Source organism: Zootoca vivipara, chromosome 10 (assembly GCF_963506605.1).
Source record: "Zootoca vivipara chromosome 10, rZooViv1.1, whole genome shotgun sequence".
NCBI lineage: Eukaryota > Metazoa > Chordata > Lepidosauria > Squamata > Lacertidae > Zootoca > Zootoca vivipara.
The window spans coordinates 68,356,965-68,378,641 of NC_083285.1; the positions used below are offsets into that span (position 1 = coordinate 68,356,965).

The window sequence follows — 21,677 nt, forward strand, 5'->3', positions numbered from 1 at the left end:
GTAATAAGACTGTGGATCTTATGGCATAGTAGTAGTTACGTCTTGTGTGTTTGTTGAGGGTATTTTACGTAACCACAGGTTTGAATTTTTTTTGGCTCCAGCCCCACCTACGGTCAGTGTGCAGTCCTACAACCCCCCCCCAAAAAAAGGCATGGATCCTGCCACACAAGTCCAGCCCACTCACCAAGGCGCAACATCGTCTCGTTGATCTTACTGGCGGCTTTTTCGCTCAGGAGACCTGGATGGTTGCTTTTGATAGAGAACAAGGTCATCACACCTAGGAGGGAACCGGCAGAAGAGGCTCTGTTAACAAGAAATGGGATCAAGAAATGGGACAAAACGGCCTGATTTATTTTTTCCCTGTACGACTGTAGTACTTTTTGTCGTTAAGAGTGCGTGAAAATGCTCTCCTCGCAAGATCTGGCCTCACTGGAACAAGTTCATCAATTTTGTCAAGTTAATTAAACTACAGTCATTTTGGACTCACAGCTGCCCATGGAGGCGCAGGTCAATTCTGTGTCCAGGCCAACTGTCTACCAGCTCCATCTGAGAGAGACCCTCCCTGCCCGCAGATTGTCTCGCTAGAGTGGTGCATGCTCTGGTTATCTCCCGCTTGAACTACTGCAATGCGCTCTACGTGGGGCTACCTTTGAAGGTGACCCAGAAACTACAACTAATCCAGAATGCGGCAGCCAGACTGGTGACTAGGAGTGGCCGCTGAAACCACATAACACCGGTCCTGAAAGACCTACATTGGTGCCCGATACGTTTCCAAGCACAATTCAAAGTGTTGGTGCTGACCTTTAACGCCCTAAATGGCCTCGGTCCAGTATGCCTGAAGGAGCGTCTCCACCCCCATTGTTCAACTGGACACTGAGGTCCAGCTCTGAGGGCCTCCTGGTGGTTCCCTCCATGCAAGAAGTGAGGTTAGAGGGAACAAGGCAGAAGGCCTTCTCGGTGGTGGCACCCGCCCCGTGGAACACCCTCCCATTAGATGTCAAGGAAATAAACAACTATCTGACTTTTAGAAGACATCTGAAGGCAGTCCTGTTTAGTGAAGCTTTTAATATTTGATGAATTGTTGTATTTTAATATTTTGCTGGAAGCAGCCCAAAGTGGCTGGGGAAACCCAGCCAGATGGGCGGGGTATAAAGAATAAACTACTGTTGTTGTTGTTGTTGTTGTTGTTTGTTGTTGTTGTCGCCGTCATCCAACAACAGCTAGCGACCTGATTCTGAGAAACACTGCTCTAGGCAGAGAGAACAAATGGAGAGCAGCCCACCTCTGATCAGGAAATAGCCACCAATGATCAGCACTAGGCCAATGGGGGCCAGGACAAAGCCGGCTCGGTAGCGGTAGTTCTTGTAGCCCACAAAGCAAATGCCGCTCACAGAGTCCCCATCAACCTGGGGAAACAAGAGGAAGGGAGAGATAGGGAGAGAAGCCAGAAAACTTTTTTTAAAAAAAACTGGAAGCCAGTATGGTGTAGTGGTTAAGAGCGGTAGACTCGTAATCTGGGGAACCGGGTTCGCGTCTCCGCTCCTCCACATGCAGCCCCACCCACCTCACAGGGTGTCTGTTGTGGGGGAGGAGGGGAAAGGAGATTGTTAGCCGCTTTGAGACTCCTTCGGGTAGTGATAAAGCGGGATATCAAATCCAAACTCTTCTAAAACACAACAGCATCTCTGAAACAGCTTTCTGTCCTCTTCTCCCTACAAAGTATTGAGTGTTTTTCTCTCTATTGTGACACCGGAACTGCGCATGCGCGAAGTGCAAAATCGCGCTTCGCGCATGCGCAAAATGGACGCGTCGACATCCGAAGGTTTTGACTTACTGTAGCCTTATCAGCTACTAAGGGTCCTTTAAGTTGCACCCAGGCAGGACAGAGATAGTCAAAACGACACCGGGGTTGAGTTCCAGAGAAAGAATTTAATTTCTTATTAATAAGAGACTCAAGGTGGTCAGCCACGACAAGAGTAAAGAGACACAGATTGCAAAGCTTCTTTATACACTTCTTTGGGCTCCTTTCCCCCTCCCTGTAAATGTGCGCACGCAAGGGGTTCACGCACGCAAGGGGGTCACTAGTACACGTCCTGTGCGTAAACACATGCTGGCTCAACAAAGCCTTTAGCCTTCAGTTTACGCATCAAGCTAGCACTTCCAGCAGCCTTGAGTAAGACTACGCAGATGATAAGTCCTTTTGTGTTCCAGACAGGGCCAGCTCATCTGGCCTTGATAGCTTAGCTGGGCATCCTGTTTTGTTTACATTACCCTTTGGCACACAGAGAGAGGCAAAGGAAAAAAAGCATTTTAAGCAAGTCATCCCAGGCATATGGGGGGGCTAAGCCATACACTCACAATTATACAATGCAGGCAATGCAAACTATAGGATCAGATCTAGCTCAATAATACAATTAGCAAATCCTTCCCTTCATTACGAAGAGCGCCGCGGAACAGATCGCCTTCGGAAGTTGAGGTACCACTGTATTCCCATATGGGAGAGATTCCACATGTATATACTCTGTAACTAAGTCTGCCTTCAGGGATCCATCTGTGAACTGAATGAGTGAGTAAACTTCTTATATACTTTACACAAGACTGTGTTGTGTCTGTCTTTTAAGAGAGATATAAGGGAAATTGAGAAACTTAAACAAGCCTGCAACAAGCAAACCGTTGTGCGTTTAAAAGGGGAATGTACGTAAAACTCTGCTACGTTAAGGGACTTGCTAGCGCAAGTTAGGAAGGATTTCATTAAACAACATATCCTCTCGTGCCTCCCTGAAAAGTCCCACATAAACAACATAGGGAGTTCTGGGGTCTCATTGTATTTTAATATTTTGTTGGAAGCCGCCCAGAGTGGCTGGGGAATCCCAGCCAGATGGGCGGGGTATAAATAAATAAATAAATTATCACCATGATCTCCTGAACCACCATATCCCAGCTCAATTGCTGGAGCATTCTCCAAGCTGTCAAGGCTCATTTGACAACAGCGTAGGAACTTAAGAAACACCTGTTATATGAGGCCATGGATCCATATTTCCCAGCCTCCTGTCCTCACAGTGGCCAACCAGATGGGAAACCCCCAAGCAGGATTCGAACCCAAGCTCTCTCTCCTTCTGCAGTTTCCAGCCAATTACATTATAAAACACCACTGCCTCCGACACAATCACTTCCCAGGGGTGAGAAGGACAAGGCTTTGCCACCCAGCACACATGCGCACAAAGGCCATTTACCTGGGCAACTGCCAAAATGGCGACGGTGAGGACAAACGGGATAGACCAGGTGACCAGGTGGAAGTAGGAGGTCTTCCCCACCAGCGGCTGGTAGGTGGTCCCCAGCGCCTTGAAGGATGTATGCCAGGCATAGGTGAGCATGACGAACCAGGTGACGCCCGACATCAAGGAATAGTAGACAATGACAAAGATAATCACGCAGGAGAGGGTCTCGTTGGAGCTGCGGGTAAAGGAAAGGACATTTTCTTAAGGAAATGTTTAAATATTCTTTCCCCCCAAAGCCTGAAGCCGTACTGCTAGGAATTATGGGTACTGGAATTCCAAAAAAAAAAAGTCCAGGAGAGTTTTTATGTACACTGCAGTTGCCGGCAGAATTTTAATTGCAAAAGGTTGGAAGGGAGAGGATATCCCGTCCAAATCAGTCTGGCAAAATAAATCAAGAGAGCACGCTCAACTGGCGAGACTATCAGCAAGGTGACGAGATGCTACAGATGAGAAATTTATCGGAGAATGGGACACATACAGAGTCTGTGTAAAAGAACATTGTCAAAATTTTAATCCGTTGGCAGAGTTTGATTGAACTTCTGTGTGCAAACATTTTACAAAATTTAAAGCAAGTTAAGCGACATGGAGAAAATAAAGTTAAGCGCATATTCAAGGAATTTATTTTGAGAACAGAATGCGATGATCGGAGGTCATGTCAAATTCAATTACAAAATGACGTACAAAGCAAGCCTCAATTAAGGAAGTAATGATTGTCTATTTTAATGCTCATCTTTACTTTGTCTTTAACAAATATCTTCGTTATACAGTTTTCAACTAATAAATAAAGCATTTTAAATGGCCAAAAAAAAAAAGATATAGAGGAAAGGAAGGTCGCCTGGCTGCCCCCACCGGAAGGAAAAGGGCACGTAGCCCAGCCTCTCCAAACCATCCCATAATAGCCAAGCAGCACCCAAGCAGCTTTGGCCAACGTGGTGCCCTCCAGTTGCTCCCATCAGTACTGGACATTTTGGATTACAATTCCCATCAGCCAAACTGGGAGTAACAGCTAATGTTGTAGAAGACGGAATCTGTGACCTTACGAGATGGGAGAATTGGCCCAGAACGAATGTCAACGGGGACATACTGTCATTTAAATTCTACTCAATATTGATCCAGGGTAGATGCCAATGTATCGTTAGCAGAGTAACAACTTAAACAGGTTGCAGGATTCCCCCAAAAATAGAGCAGCAGAGGCAATTATATTTCATCCACCAAACCTTTAAAGAGGTAAAGGGACCCCTGACCATTAGGCCCAGTCGTGACCGATTCTGGGGTTGCGGCGCTCATCTCGCGTTATTGGCCGAGGGAGCCGGCGTACAGCTTCCAGGTCATGTGGCCAGCATGGCAAAGCCGCTTCTGGCAAACCAGAGCAGCACATGGAAACGCCGTTTACCTTCCCGCTGTAGCCGTACCTATTTATCTACTTGCACTTTAAAAAAATTCCTTCAGTAGCACCTTAAAGACCAACTAAGTTTATATTTTGGTATGAGCTTTCGTGTGCATGCACACTTCTTCAGATAAGACTAAACCTTAACACTAAGCATACTATATACAGAACACCACACCAGACGGAAAAGAGATAGAGAACGTGAAACCCAGGCTCCTTCTGGACTTATTTTCATAGGCGGCATGAGAAGCTTCCAGAGCCCTCTTGAATTGGAACAGGAAAGATATCTTACACACCAGATCAATACTTTCTGTACTTAAGAAATACAAACTGGCGCTTACGTGGGCTCCCCCAACCGCATGGTCCCGTCGGCACGGCACACGATCTCGCTGCGGGCGCCGTCCATGAACTGCGCCAGCCAGCCGATGCTCCCCATGAAGAAGCAGGCGTTGACGTAGAAGAGGATGACCGCCGGGTACCGGTTCGAGTTCTTCCAGTCAGCGAGGAATGTGGCCTGTGGAAGAGCAGGGAGTTAAATCCTGATCAATTTGCCTGCACACATCTGTTCCCTGCTGGGGACGGGCTCGCCCAACCAATGCAGAATTGATTTAAGGTTCCCAAACATGGACTCCCAGTATGTTTCCGAGCACAATTCAAAGTGTCGGCGCTGACCTTGAAAGTCCTAAGTCAGGCTTTCAAGCAAACTCTGCCCGCCAGATGTTTTGGGACTACAACTCCCATCATCCCTAGCTAACAGGACCAGTGGTCAGGGATGATGGGAATTGTAGTCCCAAAACACCTGGAGGGCAGAGTTTGCCTATGCCTGCCCTAAGCTGCCCTGTTTACCGGAAGGAGCACCTCCACCCCCATCGTTCAGCCCAGACACTGAGGTCCAGCTCCGAGGGCAAACACGAGGGGCTCGGTAACTTATAGGGAGCCAGTGCAGATCTCGCAATAATTGCTGCTACATGGCGGAAGTCCGGTCGATATTACTGCGGCTGTGTTCCGCCCTACCGGTAGCCGCAGTGTCTGTACCGTCTCCAAGGGCAGCCCTAGGGACAGTGCATCGCAGTAGTCTAATTCTGCTCACCAAAGTGAAGAAGGTGCAGAAAATGGTGACGGAGCTGAAGGAGGCGATGTAGACATGCATTTCACGGTGCTCCTTCTCGGTGAAAAGCGGGTTCTGGCACTGGATGCCGCAGCCTTCGACGTCCTCGTACCAACTCTTGGGGTTGTCTGTCCGGACCAGGGGGGCCTCACACTGCCCTGAGCTGTTGAATTTGATGTTCTGGACCTCATTCTGTGAGAATCAGGGCGGAGGGGGAAGGAAGGAAGGAGAAAACGAGGAGTCAGGCCAATGGCCCATCTGGTCCAGAATCCTGTTCTCGCAGAGGCCAACCCTGGGAAACTCACAAGCAGGATTCGAACAGGAGACCCCTCTCCCCTCCTGGACCTTCCAGCAACGGGTGCTCGGAAGCATTGCTGCCTCTGATTGTGGAGGCAGAGCCGAGCCATCATGGCTCCATGAATTTGTCCAATTCTCTTTTAGAGTACCATATATTCCGTATAGGACGACCCCTGACTTTAGAGAAGATTTTCCTATTGTCTTATACGCAGGAATATACAGTAGTTGCGAGTCAGTGGCCGTTCCAGAGTTTACCTACAGGGAGTTTCACAATTTAACTACGTGTGAAGAAGTGCTTCTGACGCTACGAAAAAGGCAGCACCACAACTGCCTACCAAAGAACATTAAGGTACATTCCAGATGCTGGAAACTGATGTTCCCAGTTAGGAATTGGCCGTGAATGGTGATATATAAACAGAGAAGATGGGAATCATAGAATCATAGAGTTGGAAGAGACCACAAGGGCCATCCAGTCCAACCCCCACAAGAGCAACTCTCCTCCTCCTGTGGTTTCCAGCAACTGAGAATCAGAAGCATTGCTGCCTCTGGGATATTTTTATTTGGTCTGGCAGGAATGTAGTCAAGTGTCCAGCGCCATGCCTTGTCCTGCCCAGTCTTAGAATCCTAGAGTTGGAAGAGACCACAAGGGCCATCCAGTCCAACCCCCTGCCAAGCAGGAAACACCATCAAAGCATTCTTGACATACGGCTGTCAAGCCTCTGCTTAAAGACCTCCAAAGAAGGAGACTCCACCACACTCCTTGGTAGCAAATTCCACTGCCGAACAGCTCTGTCAAGAAGTTCTTTCTAATGTTTAGGTGGAATCTTCTTTCTTGAAGTTTGAATCCATTGCTCCGTGTCCGCTTCTCTGGAGCAGCAGAAAACAATCCTTCTCCTTCCTCCATATGACATCCTCTCATATATTAGAACATGGCTATCATATCACCCCTTAACCTTCTCTTCTCCAGGCCAAACACACCCAGCTCCCTAAGCCGTTCCTCATAAGGCATCCTTTCCAGGCCTTTGACCAGGCATCCCCAAACTTCGGCCCTCCAGATGTTTTGGACTACAATTCCCATCATCCCTGACCATTGGTCCTGCTAGCTAGGGATCATGGGAGTTGTAGGCCAAAACATCTGGAGGGCCGCAGTTTGGGGGTGCCTGCCTTTGACCATTTTAGTTGCCCTCTTCTGGACACGTTCCAGCTTGTCAGTATCCGTCTTGAACTGTGGTGCCCAGACCTGGACACAGTACTCCAGGTGAGGTCTGACCAGAGCAGAATACAGTGGTACTATTACTTCCCTTGATCTAGATCCTATACTCCTCTTGATGCAGCCCAGAATTGCATTGGCTTTTTTAGCTGCTGCACCTCAGATCTGGGCTATGGTCGCCACAACGGAATGTTGTTCCCCTTCCAACACTAAATCCATCATTTCAGCTACTTTGCTTGCTCTTAAAACAATTCCATGCCAAGGAAAGGAGAGACACACACAGTGGAAATGGAAATAGGATTAGCTGTCCTCTACGGCAAAGGTTTTTAAACTGTGGCGGCCCAGAAAACTCCATGCGGTTACCATTGCCAGTAGCATAACGCTGACCTGGAGCATCTCAGATGTTTTGGAGCACATTTTCCGTTGACCTCCCCGGGAGAAATGAATGGGCAGAGCTTCCCGACTCCCCTCCTACTGCAGACAAGGGGCTTTCCATCTCAGCTGATCTCTCTCCCCGCCCCCCCACGACTGCAGCTCCCCCTGCAGGATGTCCCGGTGCCCGCCCCCACTGCCCCCTGCTCTCGTACCGGACAGCCTTCAGGGAAGCGGTCCGTGGTGCACTTGAGGAAGTCAGGCCACCCCCGCTCTCGTTCCACGATGGTGCAAGGTCCCCGGGTGGCTTGGCAGAGGGTCTGGCTGGGCAGCTCAACTTGGCCATCCTCACACTTGGGCATGTACACGGCGCAGAGGAGGGGCTGGATCACGTCCCAGCAGCGGGGGGCATTTCGTAAACCTTGAAATAAAAAAAGAGAGACAGCAATTAATGATCCCTCGCCATCTCTTATTGGCAATTCCTTCCCAGTAGTGATGTATGGAAGTGAGAGCTGGACCATAAAGAAGGCTGATCGCCGAAGTATTGATGCTTTTGAATTATGGTGCTGGAGGAGACTCTTGAGAGTCCCATGGACTGCTAGAAGATCAAACCTATCCATTCTGAAGGAAATCAGCCCTGAGTGCTCACTGGAAGGAGAGATCCTGAAGCTGAGGCTCCAATACTTTGGCCACCTCATGAGAAGAGAAGACTCCCTGGAAAAGACCCTGATGTTGGGAAAGATGGAGGGCACAAGGAGAAGGGGACGACAGAGGACGAGATGGTTGGACAATGTTCTCGAAGCTACGAACATGAGTTTGACCAAACTGTGGGAGGCAGTGGAAGACAGGAGTGCCTGGCGTGCTATGGTCCATGGGGTCACAAAGAGTCGGACACGACTAAACGACTAAACAACAACAACCCCCTTAACAAATATATAAAAGCTTCTTTCTCCAGAGTCCATGGCGGCCTGGAACCTGCTTTTATAAAACGCACGTGCTTTTAAAGTTATAAAAGAAACAAGAGTTGGCAAGCTTGCTGACCGGCTACTCAAACCCCGTGAGCATTTGAACACAGAAAAGTTGCACGTCCTCCGATGTCCAAGATCCAAGGTAGCTTTGGCTATGAGCCCTTGGGCAAGAGTGTAACTTAAGAAGCACCTCGGTCCCAGAAGGATATCGACAAGCTGGAAGGTGTGTAGAGGAGGGTGGCCAAGATGATCAAGGATCTGGAAACCAAGCCTGATGAGGAACGGTTGAAGGACCTGGATACGTTTAGCCTGGAAAAGAGGAGACCGAGAGGAGATGCAAGAGGCATCTTCCAATATCTGAAGGGCTGTCCCTTGGAAGATGGAACAAGTTTGTTTTCTCCTGCTTCAGAGCGTAGGACCAGTGCCTTGAAGTTACAAGAAAGGAGATGTGGACTAAGCAACAGGAAGAAGTTTCTGGTGGTAAGTGGTGTTTGGCAGTGGAATGGATGACCTTGGAAGGTGGTCATCTTTCCTTCACTGGAAGTTTTCAAACACTTGGAAGAAGTTTTCAAACATAGGGGGCATGACCAGAATAACAGCTGCTAAGGTACTTGCAGAGACAGAGACAGAAGATTCTTCTGGGCACCACAGTTCAAGAAGGATACTGACAAGCTGGAACGTGTCCAGAAGAGGGCAACCAAAATGGTCAAAGGCCTGGAAACGATGCCTTATGAGGAACGGCTTAGGGAGCTGGGTATGTTTAGCCTGGAGAAGAGAAGGTTAAGGGGTGATATGATAGCCATGTTCAAATATATAAAAGGATGTCGTATAGAGGAGGGAGAAAGGTTGTTTTCTGCTGCTCCAGAGAAGCAGACACGGAGCAATGGATTCAAACTACAAGAAAGAAGATTCCAACTAAACATTAGGAAGAACTTCCTGACAGTAAGAGCTGTTCGGCAGTGGAATTTGCTACCAAGGAGTGTGGTGGAGTCTCCTTCTTTGGAGGTCTTTAAGCAGAGGCTTGACAGCCATCTGTCAGGAATGCTTTGATGGTGTTTCCTGCTCAGCAGGGGGTTGGACTGGATGGCCCTTGTGGTCTCTTCCAACTCTATGATTCTATGATTTATCTGTATGGTATCAACAGGAAATTATCTGCGTGTTTTGTGCCCCGACCCTGGCCGGATGTTTTTTCTGCCTCTTGAGAAAAAGATCAATGGAAGCAGAAAACAAACAGGAAAACACAACCCATTTGCAGAGATGCTCCATTTAAGAGGAAACAGCTTTAAAAGTTTATTGAAACTTTTGCAATACATGCTCTTGCAAAAGTCATTTGGGGTGACTCTGGACGTTCCCTGTTCTGTTCCAGAAATACAACCGTTGACACTCAAACCATCATTTCAAGGCCGCCATGCCTATTTTGAAGCAGGAATGTTCAAAACATCTCATCTCGAGGTGTCTAAGGGCAGAAACTGAACACAGCTGCTCTGTCTGTGCCAGGAGGTGAGTCTGTGAAGACATGACAACATCCACAAGTTGTGTCTGGGACTTTGAATCCTTGGAGGGGGAACTGGTATATTTTGGAAGGGAGGGGGAGGGCCTGCAAGTATGTCTGGGAAACAGAAATCTTGAAACTGGAGAGAGACAAAAGCCTAGTTCTGCATGTAGTCAGAACTTTTTTTTAATTCACAGGTATAGGATGGAAGGAACCAGGCTTGGCACGCAAAAAAGGAACTAGAGATTGTGTGTGCTTTTAGGCTGCATTAACAAAAGCATCATTTCTAAGGTATGGGAAGCAGCAGTTTGACATTATTCCACACTGGAATTCAGCTGCCCATTCATAGAATCATAGAGTTGGAAGAGACCACAAGGGCCATCCAGTCCAACCCCCTGCCAAGCAGGAAACACCATCAAAGCATTCTTGACATATGCCTGTCAAGCCTCTGCTTAGAGACCTCCAAAGAAGGAGACTCCACCGCTTCTCTTGTAGCTTGAATCCATTGCTCCGTGTCCGCTTCTCACGAGTAACGTAAACTTCGGGTTGCAAAAGCGGCAAACCCAGAAGTATTTTTCCGGGTTTTCCAGGTTCTGCCACGTGCGTGTGGAAGCGACACCTTTGGATATGGGGGGGGGGGCGGTTCTGGGACGCGCACAGACCCCCGGAACAAATTTAATTTGTATCCAGCGGGTCCACTGTATTTTGGACGCCAACTCATAAGAATGTAAAGAAGAGCCTGCTGGGTCAGGCCAAGGGCCCATCTAGTCCAGCATCCTGTTCTCACAGTGGCCGACCAGAGGTCTGTAGGAAACCTGCAAGCAGGATCCGAGCACAAGAGCAACTCTCCTCTCCTGGGGTTTCCAGCAACTGGCATCTAGAAGCAATGCTGCCTCACTTCCTGTTTCCGGCGGTGGGGAATGGCTGACTCCCATACGATCGGATCCCAGCCGTGCCAGTAATTCAGGGCTGATATGGGGGTAATTAGCCCTGGCAGGCTCCCCAGGGTGGGGGAGGACTGTCTCATAGACCCGCAGACGGTCCGAGATTGCCCGCTTGCATCGCGCAAGAGGCAGGACACTGGGTCCCAGAGCACGACACGGCGGGCACTCTCCGAAGCCACTCACATGGTTGGAAATATCTGTTTGATAAAATGATTAGATTTGGACAATAAGCAGACATAGTCTGGACCGAAGAAGACTGAGGAAAAACCTGCAGAGTTGTACAGTCCCTGGCGTTTAAGCTCCGACTTTAATCTGATTCTCGTCATGATGTTTGGACTACGGACGACTGGTATGTGCTTTCTTCACTTCACGGCTGCCTCTGGCCATGGAGACAGAACACAGCCATTATGGTCAGTGCTCATCGATAGCCCTCTCCTCCATGTATGCATCTAATGTTCTTTCAAAGCCATCCAAGCTGGTGGCCACCAATGGCTCCCGAGTTCCATAGTTTTGACTATGTGCAATGCAAAGAAGGACTTTCTTTTATGCATCGTGAATCTTCCAATGTTTAGCTTTACAGCACATCCACAGGTTCTAGTGTTAGGAGAGAGGCTGAGAACCTTTTCTCGGCCCATTTTCTCCCTGCTGTACAGTAACTTTATAAAAGAAATTCCTCCCAGCAGCACCTTAGAGACCAACCAAGTTTGTCACTGGTATGAGCTTTCATGTGCATGCACACGTCTTCAGCATGCACACGAAAGCTCATACCAATGGCAAACTTAGTTGGTCTCTAAGGTGCTACTGGAAGGAATTTTTTTATTTTGTTTCGACTACGGCAGACCAACACGGCTACCGACCTGTAACTAGCAATTTTATCATTGTTTATCATGTCTCCTCTTACTCGCCTTTCCTCTGAACTAAAAAGTCCCAAACGCTGTCCCCATTGGGGTGTCTCTCCACCCCCTGGTTCATTTTGGGTGCCCTTTTCCGAACCTTTCCCAACCCTGCAGGCGAATCACACACACACACACACCAATTTACACAGGGGTTTTGTTCCAAGGAACCATGGATTTAAGCGGAATCCCATATATTTGAAGCACCATTCGATAGCACTACCCCGGGTGCTAGTGGCCCAGAGATGAAAAGAATATAAAAGTCCCCAACCAGAGACGAATGGTTGATAAAGAGGGTGGATGACGCCGAAATGGCGGAAATGACCGGGAAAATAAGAAACCAAGAAGAAACTTTAACGAGGATTTTTTTTGGGGGGGGGAGATATACTATAAGTTGTTTAAGAGAACACTGTAAACAACTAAAAGCTTTGGCAGGACTATGCAACACTTGTAATGTATAAAAAAAACTAAGCGAAAAATGGATTTTTAAGATAAATGGAGAAATTATAAGGTGCAGTAGAAAAAGTTTGACAACCGAAACCATGGAGGGGTGCAGGGAAGTCTAAGGATTCAGGGAATCTTATATGTTTTTGTTTACCCCCCACCTACAACTTTTTGTGGCGTTCTTGTGTCCCTTCCAGGTTTGGTGCAATGCATGTCTGCGAAGCCTATATTATATTGAACGCAAATAAAGCGGGTGGCGCTGTGGGTTAAACCACAGAGCCTAGGGCTTGCCGATCAGAATGTTGGTGGTTCGAATCCCTATGACGGGGTGAGCTCCCGTTGCTCGGTCCCAGCTCCTGCCAACCTAGCAGTTCGAAAGCACGTCAAAGTGCAAGTAGATAAATAGGTACCACTCCAAGCAGGAAGGTAAACGCCGTTTCCATGCGCTGCTCTGGTTCGTCAGAAGCGGCTTTGTCATGCTGGCCACATGACCCGGAAGCTGTACTCCCTTAGCTAGTAAAGCAAGATGAGCGCCACAACCCCAGAGTCGTCTGCGACTGGACCTAACGGTCAGGGGTCCCTTTACCCTTTACTGTACCTTTAAATAAAGGGGGTGGGTTTTTGAGGTGAGGCAACCAGAATGCTAGCCAGCTGTGCATATCGCAAACTACTGCATTTTTCAGCGAGGCCTGCCCCAAAGCAGCTTTGCCGTGCCATTTTAAGAGGCACCACCTTTCCCAACCTGGCGCCCTCTGCGTACTTTAGACTCCCATTCATTCCACACAGTACAGTACAGACATTAAAATGTGAGCAAAAAATGCTTAAGGCACAGCACCAGGCAACTGGGGAATTGCAGGAATAAATTCTCCCATAGGCCAGCTCCGCCCCCTCCAAGCGGTGTAGTGGTTAGAGTGTCGGACTAGGACCTGGGAGACCAGGGTTCAAATCCCGCCACTCGGCCACGAAGCTCACAGAGTGTGACTTTGGGGCCCAGTCACCCACCACCTCTCAGCTGAGCCTACTTCAAAGGAGTGTTCTGGGGATTAAAGGAGGAAAACGATGTTTTCCTTGGAGAAAACAGTGGGATATAAAGGCAACAAACAGAATTGATGCTTTTGAATTATGGTGCTGGAGGAGACTCTTGAGAGTCCCATGGACTGCAATAAGATCAAACCTCTCCATTCTGAAGGAAATCAGCCCTGAGTGCTCACTGGAAGGACAGATCCTGAAGCTGAGGCTCCAATACTTTGGCCACCTCATGAGAAGAGAAGACTCCCTGGAAAAGACCCTGGTGTTGGGAAAGATGGAGGGCACTAGGAGAAGGGGACGACAGAGGACGAGATGGTTGGACAGTGTTCTCGAAGCTACGAACATGAGTTTGACCAAACTGCGGGAGGCAGTAGAAGACAGGAGTGCCTGGCGTGCTCTGGTCCATGGGGTCACGAAGAGTCAGACACGACTAAACGACTAAACAACATAAAGGCAACAAACAAGCAAGTCAACAAAGCTTTTACCCTGAAGATGTTTTGGACTCCAGCTCCCATCAGCCCAAGCCAGTGTGGTCAACCTGATGGAAGCCATAGTCCGCAGTGGGGAAGGCCAAGATATATCCTACACAGAGAGCACAACTGTGTAGGAAACCTGCACATTGTTTCATAGGCCTGAGATTGCTGCCTGCAGATTATTTCCAACCTTGTGATATATGCCCATTACCTTGATGCCGTTGTTACCTGTCCGCCCGTCACCCCTGGCGGGTCTCCAGCCTGCTGTGCTGGGGAGGGAGGTCAGGCCCTCCCAGAGAGCAATATGTGTGCCCTACCAAGCCCTGCACAGGCCTGAATCACTCCTTGCAGACCCTACTATGCATGGGACCTTGGGGCGTGCGCTCTGCACATGCTCAGAGGCCCTCTTGCTGCCTGGGAAGTGAGATCTTTTTGCCTCCATCTCCAATCAGGCCTTGCGTGGGTAATGGCTCCCCAGACTCTGCCTCTCCTTCCACGCCTCCCCCTTCCCAGTGCTCTTTCTTGGGCCTGGGGTTGGCACCTGTCCTGTATATGACAGGATTGTCCCATATTTCTATGTCCACTGCTACGTCCTGACACAGTTTTGCCCTTTATTTCAGGTGCCCTCCACCTCCCTCTCTCTCTCTGCCAAGTTAGGGACCCTCTCCAAATGCATGTGCTTGAAAGGAGGTGTGGGAATTCTTCCATGTCTTCCAGCTCTGGATAGCCAAGCAGAGACGGTTGTACCAATTCATGTTTATGCGCACGTGAATGTGTAGCCCAGGGGTCCCCAAACTAAGGCCCGGGGGCCGGATGCAGCACAATCGCCTTCTAAATCCGGCCCGCGGACGGTCCGGGAATCAGCATGTTTTTACATGAGTAGAATGTGTCCTTTCCTTTAAAATGCATCTCTGGGTTATTTGTGGGGCATAGGAATTCGTTCATTTATTTTTTCCCCAAAATATAGTCCGGCCCCCCACAAGGTCTGAGGGACAGTGGACCGGCCCCCTGCTGAAAAAGTTTGCTGACACCTGGTGTAGCCCAGGCACCCCAAACTTCAGCCCTCCAGATGTTTGGGACTACAATTCCCATCTTCCCCAACCACTGGTCCTGTTAGCTAGGGATCATGGGAGTTGTAGGCCAAAACATCTGGAGGGCCGCAGTTTGGGGATGCCTGGTGTAGCCAATCCCAGAAGGGCCATCCTGGGAGGCTGCAAGAGATCGCAACAGATTGCTCTGAAGTCACTATAGCACAAGATTTGCGGGGAGGACCGTCCCCCAACGGCCCCGTCCTGTATTTTGCCAGAACCGAGGTGGCAACCCTACACCCCGGCATCATGGGTAGGTGCCAACTCCCTGGGGGCCTGGGGGCCCGAGCATGCATCAAAACCCCCCATGGAAGGGCCAGACACCCGCCCATTTCGGCGCCAGGGCCCTGCACGCTGCATGGCACACCCGCGGTCGCGGGGCCAAGCCGCCTCGCCAGTCGCCACCCCCGTCCAGCAGCCCTCTTACCGGACCACAGGAGCAGCTTGTCGTGCGCCTCCTCCTGCGAGCTGGAGTCCCCGGCCAGGAGGGTGGAGGTGGCGGCGTAGGGCAGCGGCGAGCCCAGGCACACGCTCTGCTGGAGCGGCTCGCACGGCGCCGCGCGCTTGCACCGCTCCTCGCCCCGGCCCGACGGCGCCGCCGCCACCGCCGCCGCGCTGCCGTTGAGCCTCGAGGCCGCCGCCGCCGCCCCGCCGTCCAGGGCGCCCAGCCCCACGCCCAGCAGCCCCCACAGCAGCCACCGGCCCAGCCCGAAGCGGGCCATCGGAGCGCCCACGCCGCCTGCGCCTCGTCCTCCTCGGGTCGCCCCGGCCGTGCGCCTAGGGCGCACCGGATTCTCCGCGCGCGGCGGCGCCTCGTCCCGGGAGTCGCGGGCCGGGCAGCGGCGTCTCTCCGGCCTGGGCCCCGCCGGAGGCCATGATCCGGAGAGCCGCCCCCCCCCCCAAAAAAAGTCAGGAAGGAGAGGGCCGCGCAGCCCCGACGGGAGAAAGAACTTGGCGCGGACTTTTGCAAAAAGTTCCCAAGCAGAAGAAAAGCGGCTGCAAAGTTTGGGCCGCCTCCTGCTGCGGCAGTTCCTCCCGCGGCCGCCCCGCTCCTCCTGCTCCTCCTTCCCGGCCTTCTTTGTTGCTCTTGCTCCTTTCTCAAGAATGCGGGGCCGGGGGAGGGAGCCCAAAAGGGAGAGAGGAGCCCGGCCTCGCCGCCTCCCCCTTCTGCCTCCGCGATGGAAGCGCAGCGGGGAAAGGAAACGCCGAGAGAAAGCGAGCGAGCGAAGAACGAGGAGAGGGAGAGAGAGAGAAAGATCAGAACCACCCACTCACCCACATCTCTCCACCCACGCCCCCCCCCAAAAAAAACTTGGGGAGCCCAGAGAAAAAAGAACAGGGAGCCCCGTAGGTGGAGAGATGTTGCCTCGCTCCCCCAACCCAAAAACACAGGAAAACCGAAAACTTTCCGCCTCCTACTGACGCGCCCTGGGAGAAGAAAAAAAGTTACGTGTCCGTCGGTCACTTTCTAGCGTGACCAAGCGACGGATCTGGGGGGAGGGCAGCGCAGATTCTAAGGAGCAGGCTGGGTTATCCGAGGCAGCCTGTGCCAACCGGGTGCCTTCTAGAAGATTTGGACTACAGCCAGTGCCGGATTTACGTAGAAGGTAAACAAACCATAGTTTAGGGCCCCACTCTCTTGGGGCCACCCAAAAAAATTAAGGAAAAAAACTGGATGTTCAATTCCAAAATATAAGATACAAAACAAATAAAGTAAAACTTACATACAGCAACAGTGTTTTGTGTTGTGTGGGCTCCTATGGTGTAAGGCATGGGCCCCGCCTGCTTGCATGCTCCCTCAAATATCCCTGGTTTGCTCCTTTCTATATATAGGGTGCCTACGTTCTGCATGGACTGGTTGGGTGGCAGTGGGCAAATGGCTTAAGATACCTATTTTGTTGTTGTTTAGTCGTTTAGTCGTGTCCGACTCTTTGTGACCCCATGGACCAGAGCACGCTAGGCACTCCTGTCTTGCACTGCCTCCCGCAGTTTGGTCAAACTCATGTTCATAGCTTTGAGAACACTGTCCAACCATCTCGTCCTCTGTCGTCCCCTTCTCCTAGTGCCCTCCATCTTTCCCAACATCAGGGTCTTTTCCAGGGAGTCTTCTCATGAGGTGGCCAAAGTATTGGAGCCTCAACTTTAGGATCTGTCCTTCCAGTGAGCACTCAGGGCTGATTTCCTTCAGAATGGATAGGTTTGACCTTCTTGCAGTCCAAGGGACTCTCAAGAGTCTCCTCCAGCACCACAATTCAAAAGCATCAATTCTTTGGCGATCAGCCTTCTTTATGGTCCAGCTCTCACTTCCATACATCACTACTGGGAAAACCATAGCTTTAACTATACGGACCTTTGTCGGCAAGGTGATGTCTCTGCTTTTTAAGATGCTGTCTAGGTTTGTCATTGCTTTTCTCCCAAGAAGCAGGCGTCTTTCAATTTCGTGACTGCTGTCACCATCTGCAGTGATCAAGGAGCCCAAGAAAGTAAAATCTCTCACTGCCTCCATTTCTTCCCCTTCTATTTGCCAGGAGGTGATGGGTCCAGTGGCCATGATCTTAGTGATCTGCTACCTCTACTGGGTTTGAAATGGTCTTTGCGAGCGTTTTACCTGTGTATGTATGTTTAACGGTTTTCACAATGTTTTTTTAATAAATGCAGTGGCTTCCTATATATGTTCCTATACAGTGTTGCGGAATCACTTTGAGGTGCTTCAGAGGAAGCTCACCCTCAAAAAAAGGCTGGTGTGCGTTGGGGGGGGGGAATGAAGAAAGAGGGAGAAATTAATCCTGCAATCCTGAGGACCGCAAGTGTTCTAGTGGGGAAGGTGCAGTTTGCACATTGCTTTGCAAAGCCAGTTTCGGAGACGACGAGCCACGAAAACACCTCTCTCTGCCTCTCCGGGCAGTGCAGAGAGAATCCGCCATCGATGGCCCCCCTGGTTGCATCTTGTCTCGGCACCTTAGTGTAACAGGTCTGGCTAGAATCCGAACCAACAGCCTTCCAGGCTTCCCAGTCCAAGTCTAGGCTCCATCGCAGGCCAGGCCACGGCCTCTCGGCCGAACAGGCTCCTTCTGTGCCTCTCTGACGCTGCTGCTCTTCTTGGCCTGCGAAGCGGGACGTGGGTGGCTCTGCTCCTTCTCCACCGGCGCTCTGTTTGCTGGGAGGCGGAGGGGGGCTCTGGGGCTGCCAGGGCAGGGAGGCTGTGAGTGGGTGGTCCCCCTGCGTGGAGGCCTCCCTCCTCCCCTTCCCTGCCTGCCTGAGTGCAGCTGCTCAGCCATCTTTCCATGCACAGAGGACCAAGGAGTGAACGGCCGCCTCTTTCTCTCGCCAGCACCGGGAATTAAAAGGAGGCAAAGCCTTGGAAGCAGTGTTTTCAGAAGGGAGGTCAAGGTGGGTGGCCCTTCCAGGGAAGGGTTGGGGGTCTCCTGTGCTTCCGGCAGTCGGGGAGATTCCAGGTTTGGAAGGGGGGGCTGCCCTGAAGGGGTGTTCTGGGAGGAGTCCTGAGCCCTAGGGTCACAGATCTGCCTTGCCCGCTTTCTGGCTTTTGGACCAGTTAAAAAGCAACAGCAACCCCCACTTCTTAAACGGCAAAACAAAGAAAAGGCCCCGTTTCTTGTACTCTTGAGATGCCCAGAGGTCACTTTGTGCCGTGAGTCTCCTCCCAGTGTCTGCTGTCATGTCAGAAAAGGCCCAGAGGTAGAAATGCAGGCTGGCTTTTAGGATGGGCTATCTCCCCCCACCCCCACCCCAAGTGAGATTTCTGAAAGAGAAATCACCCACCTTTCACACCGAGGCTCCTGTCTTAACCCACTTTTCACACTCTGGGACCACCATTCTCCAGATCTCCAGCAAGCCAATTTCCAAGTTGAGATTTGTTAATATCCCAGCTGTTCTCGCTATTGGGATTGAAATTGTTTTTTTGCAAGCGTTTTACCTGTTTCTGTACGTTTAACGGTTTTAAAATTGTTTCGCAGTGGTTTCCAGCAAGTTTTTTCCCTAAACGTTTTGAAGTGCTTCAGAGGAAGCTCTCCCTAAAAGTAGGCAAAGCATGCAGGAGAGAGGGAGAGGAGGGATGAATCCTGCAACACTGAGGACCACCAGGTGTTATGGTGGGGAGGCTCAATTGGCACATTGCCTTGCAAAACCAAGTTTGGAGACGAGCTGCAAAAACACCACTCTCTGCCTCTCCGGGCAGGGCAGAGAGAATCCGCCATCGATGGGCCCCCTGGATGCATCTCGTCTCGGCACCTTAGTGCAACAGGTCTGGCTAGAATCTGAACCAACAGCCTTCCAGGCTTCCCAGCCAAGTCCAGGCTCCATCGCAGGCCAGGCCGAACAGGCTCCCTCTGTGCCTCTCTGCTCTCTGACGCTGCTGCTCTTCTTGGCCTGCGAAGCGGGACGAGGGTGGCTTTGCTCCTCCACCGGCGCTCTGTTTGCTGGGAGGCGGAGGGGGGCTCTGGGGCGGCCAGGGAAGGGAGCCTGTGAGTGGGTGGTCCCCCTGCGTGGAGGCCTCCCTCCTCCCCTCCCCTGCCTGCCTGAGTGCAGCTGCTCAGCCATCTTTCCATGCACAGAAGGACCAAGGAGCAGCCAGGCATCTCTCTCTCTCTCCCTGGCACCGGGAATTAAAACTTAGCCTAATAACAGCCTGCTGGATCAGGGCAGTGGCCCATCTAGTCCAGCATCCTGTTCTCACAGCGGCCAAGCAGGTGCCCGTGGGAAGCCTGAAAGCAAGATTTGAGCACAAGAGCAACTCTCCCCCTCCTGTGGTTTCCAGCAACTGAGAATCAGAAGCATTGCTGCCTCTGGGATATTTTTATTTGGTCTGGCAGGAATGTAGTCAAGTGTCCAGCGCCATGCCTTGTCCTGCCCAGTCTTAGAATCCTAGAGTTGGAAGAGACCACAAGGGCCATCCAGTCCAACCCCCTGCCAAGCAGGAAACACCATCAAAGCATTCTTGACATACGGCTGTCAAGCCTCTGCTTAAAGACCTCCAAAGAAGGAGACTCCACCACACTCCTTGGTAGCAAATTCCACTGCCGAACAGCTCTTACTGTCAGGAAGTTCTTCCTAATGTTTAGGTGGAATCTTCTTTCTTGTAGTTTGAATCCATTGCTCCGTGTCCGCTTCTCTGGAGCAGCAGAAAACAACCTTTCACCCTCCTCTATATGACATCCTTTAATATATTTGAACATGGCTATCATATCACCCCTTAACCTTCTCTTCTCCAGGCTAAACATACCCAGCTCCCTAAGCCGTTCCTCATAAGGCATCGTTTCCAGGCCTTTGACCATTTTGGTTGCCCTCTTCTGGACACGTTCCAGCTTGTCAGTATCCTACTTGAACTGTGGTGCCCAGAACTGGACACAGTACTCCAGGTGAGGTCTGACCAGAGCGGAATACAGTGGTACTATTACTTCCCTATATCTAGATGCTATACCCCTATTGATGCAGCCCATAATTGCATTGGCTTTTTTAGCTGCTGCATCACACTGCTGACTCATGTCAAGTTTGTGGTCTACCAAGACTCCTAGATCCTTTTCACATGTACTGCTCTCAAGCCAGGTGTCACCCATCCTGTATTTGTGCCTTTCATTTTTTTTTGCCCAAGTGTAGTACCTTACATTTCTCCTTGTTAAAATTCATCTTGTTTGCTTTGGCCCAGTTGTCTAATCTGTTAAGGTCATTTTGAAGTGTGATCCTGTCCTCTGGGGTATTAGCCACCCCTCCCAATTTGGTGTCGTCTGCAAACTTGCTCAGGATGCCCTCAAGCCCATCATCCAAGTCATTGATAAAGATGTTGAATAAGACTGGGCCCAAGACAGAACCCTGTGGCACCCCACTAGTCACTACTCTCCAGGATGAGGAGGAGCCATTGATGAGCACACTTTAGGTTCGGTCAGTAAGCCAGTCTTCCCTTAGGCCCCACCCACCGGCTGTCCCCAGAAGCCCGCCCTCTAGGGAACACAGCCTTTGGGCTCAAAAGCCCCTCCCTCAACCTTGCATACATTGGATTCAAGCGGCCTTCTTTACCCTCGAACCCTGCAGATGCTGGGGAACTGTAGCTGATGGGAACTGTAGCGCAGAACCTCTGGAGGGCGCCAGGTTGAGGAAGGCTGGATGAAAGGAAAGCCAAAAGCCAACAGGGTCACACGCGGTGTATGTTTATTCCCACAGACACGCAAGGCCACATTGAACAGAACATGTAAAATTCAACAGCAACGGTGTCCTCTGTTTTGAAAAATAATTGACCCATCCAGCCCCAAGGTCCACATAACAGAGAGGAAGGAGGCTAAGCTCCGGTCGAGTTTTGCAATGTCTTGAGAGTCACAAAGAGTCGGACACGACCAAACGACCAAACAACAACAGAGAGCCCAGGAAGAGTGTAACAAAAAGGCTCACAACTAATGGGTGGTATAATAATAATAATAATAATAATAATAATAATAATAATAATAAATTATTATTTATACCCCACCCATCTAGCTGGGTTTATAAGAAGGCAGTTTATATACTACTGCCATCAATGCGCACAGCATTTCATCATGAAACATACAATGACAGCAACCAAAAAAACCCCACTTTGTGAAGCTCCCTATCTAATAATTAACACAAAGAGTGGAAACAGAAGGAAGGGAGGAAGGTGCAAGGGAAATGAGGGATTAATCTGAAGAACTAAATTATTATTATTATTAAT

General features: G+C 50.4%; 1 protein-coding gene across 1 annotated transcript in view; it reads right to left on the reverse strand.

Moving 5' to 3' along the window:
* The window catches only part of SMO (smoothened, frizzled class receptor), a 29,273-nt gene extending 13,568 nt beyond the window's left edge, over nucleotides 1-15,705 (reverse strand). The window contains exons 1-7 of the mRNA XM_060279761.1: nucleotides 15,411-15,705; nucleotides 7,868-8,073; nucleotides 5,756-5,965; nucleotides 5,007-5,179; nucleotides 3,234-3,453; nucleotides 1,283-1,406; nucleotides 185-277 (exon numbers count right to left, since the gene is read on the reverse strand). Coding sequence (XP_060135744.1) covers nucleotides 185-277; nucleotides 1,283-1,406; nucleotides 3,234-3,453; nucleotides 5,007-5,179; nucleotides 5,756-5,965; nucleotides 7,868-8,073; nucleotides 15,411-15,705 — 1,321 coding nt within the window. The remainder of the gene's footprint in view (nucleotides 1-184; nucleotides 278-1,282; nucleotides 1,407-3,233; nucleotides 3,454-5,006; nucleotides 5,180-5,755; nucleotides 5,966-7,867; nucleotides 8,074-15,410) is intronic.
* Between the last annotated feature and the right edge of the window lie 5,972 nt (nucleotides 15,706-21,677).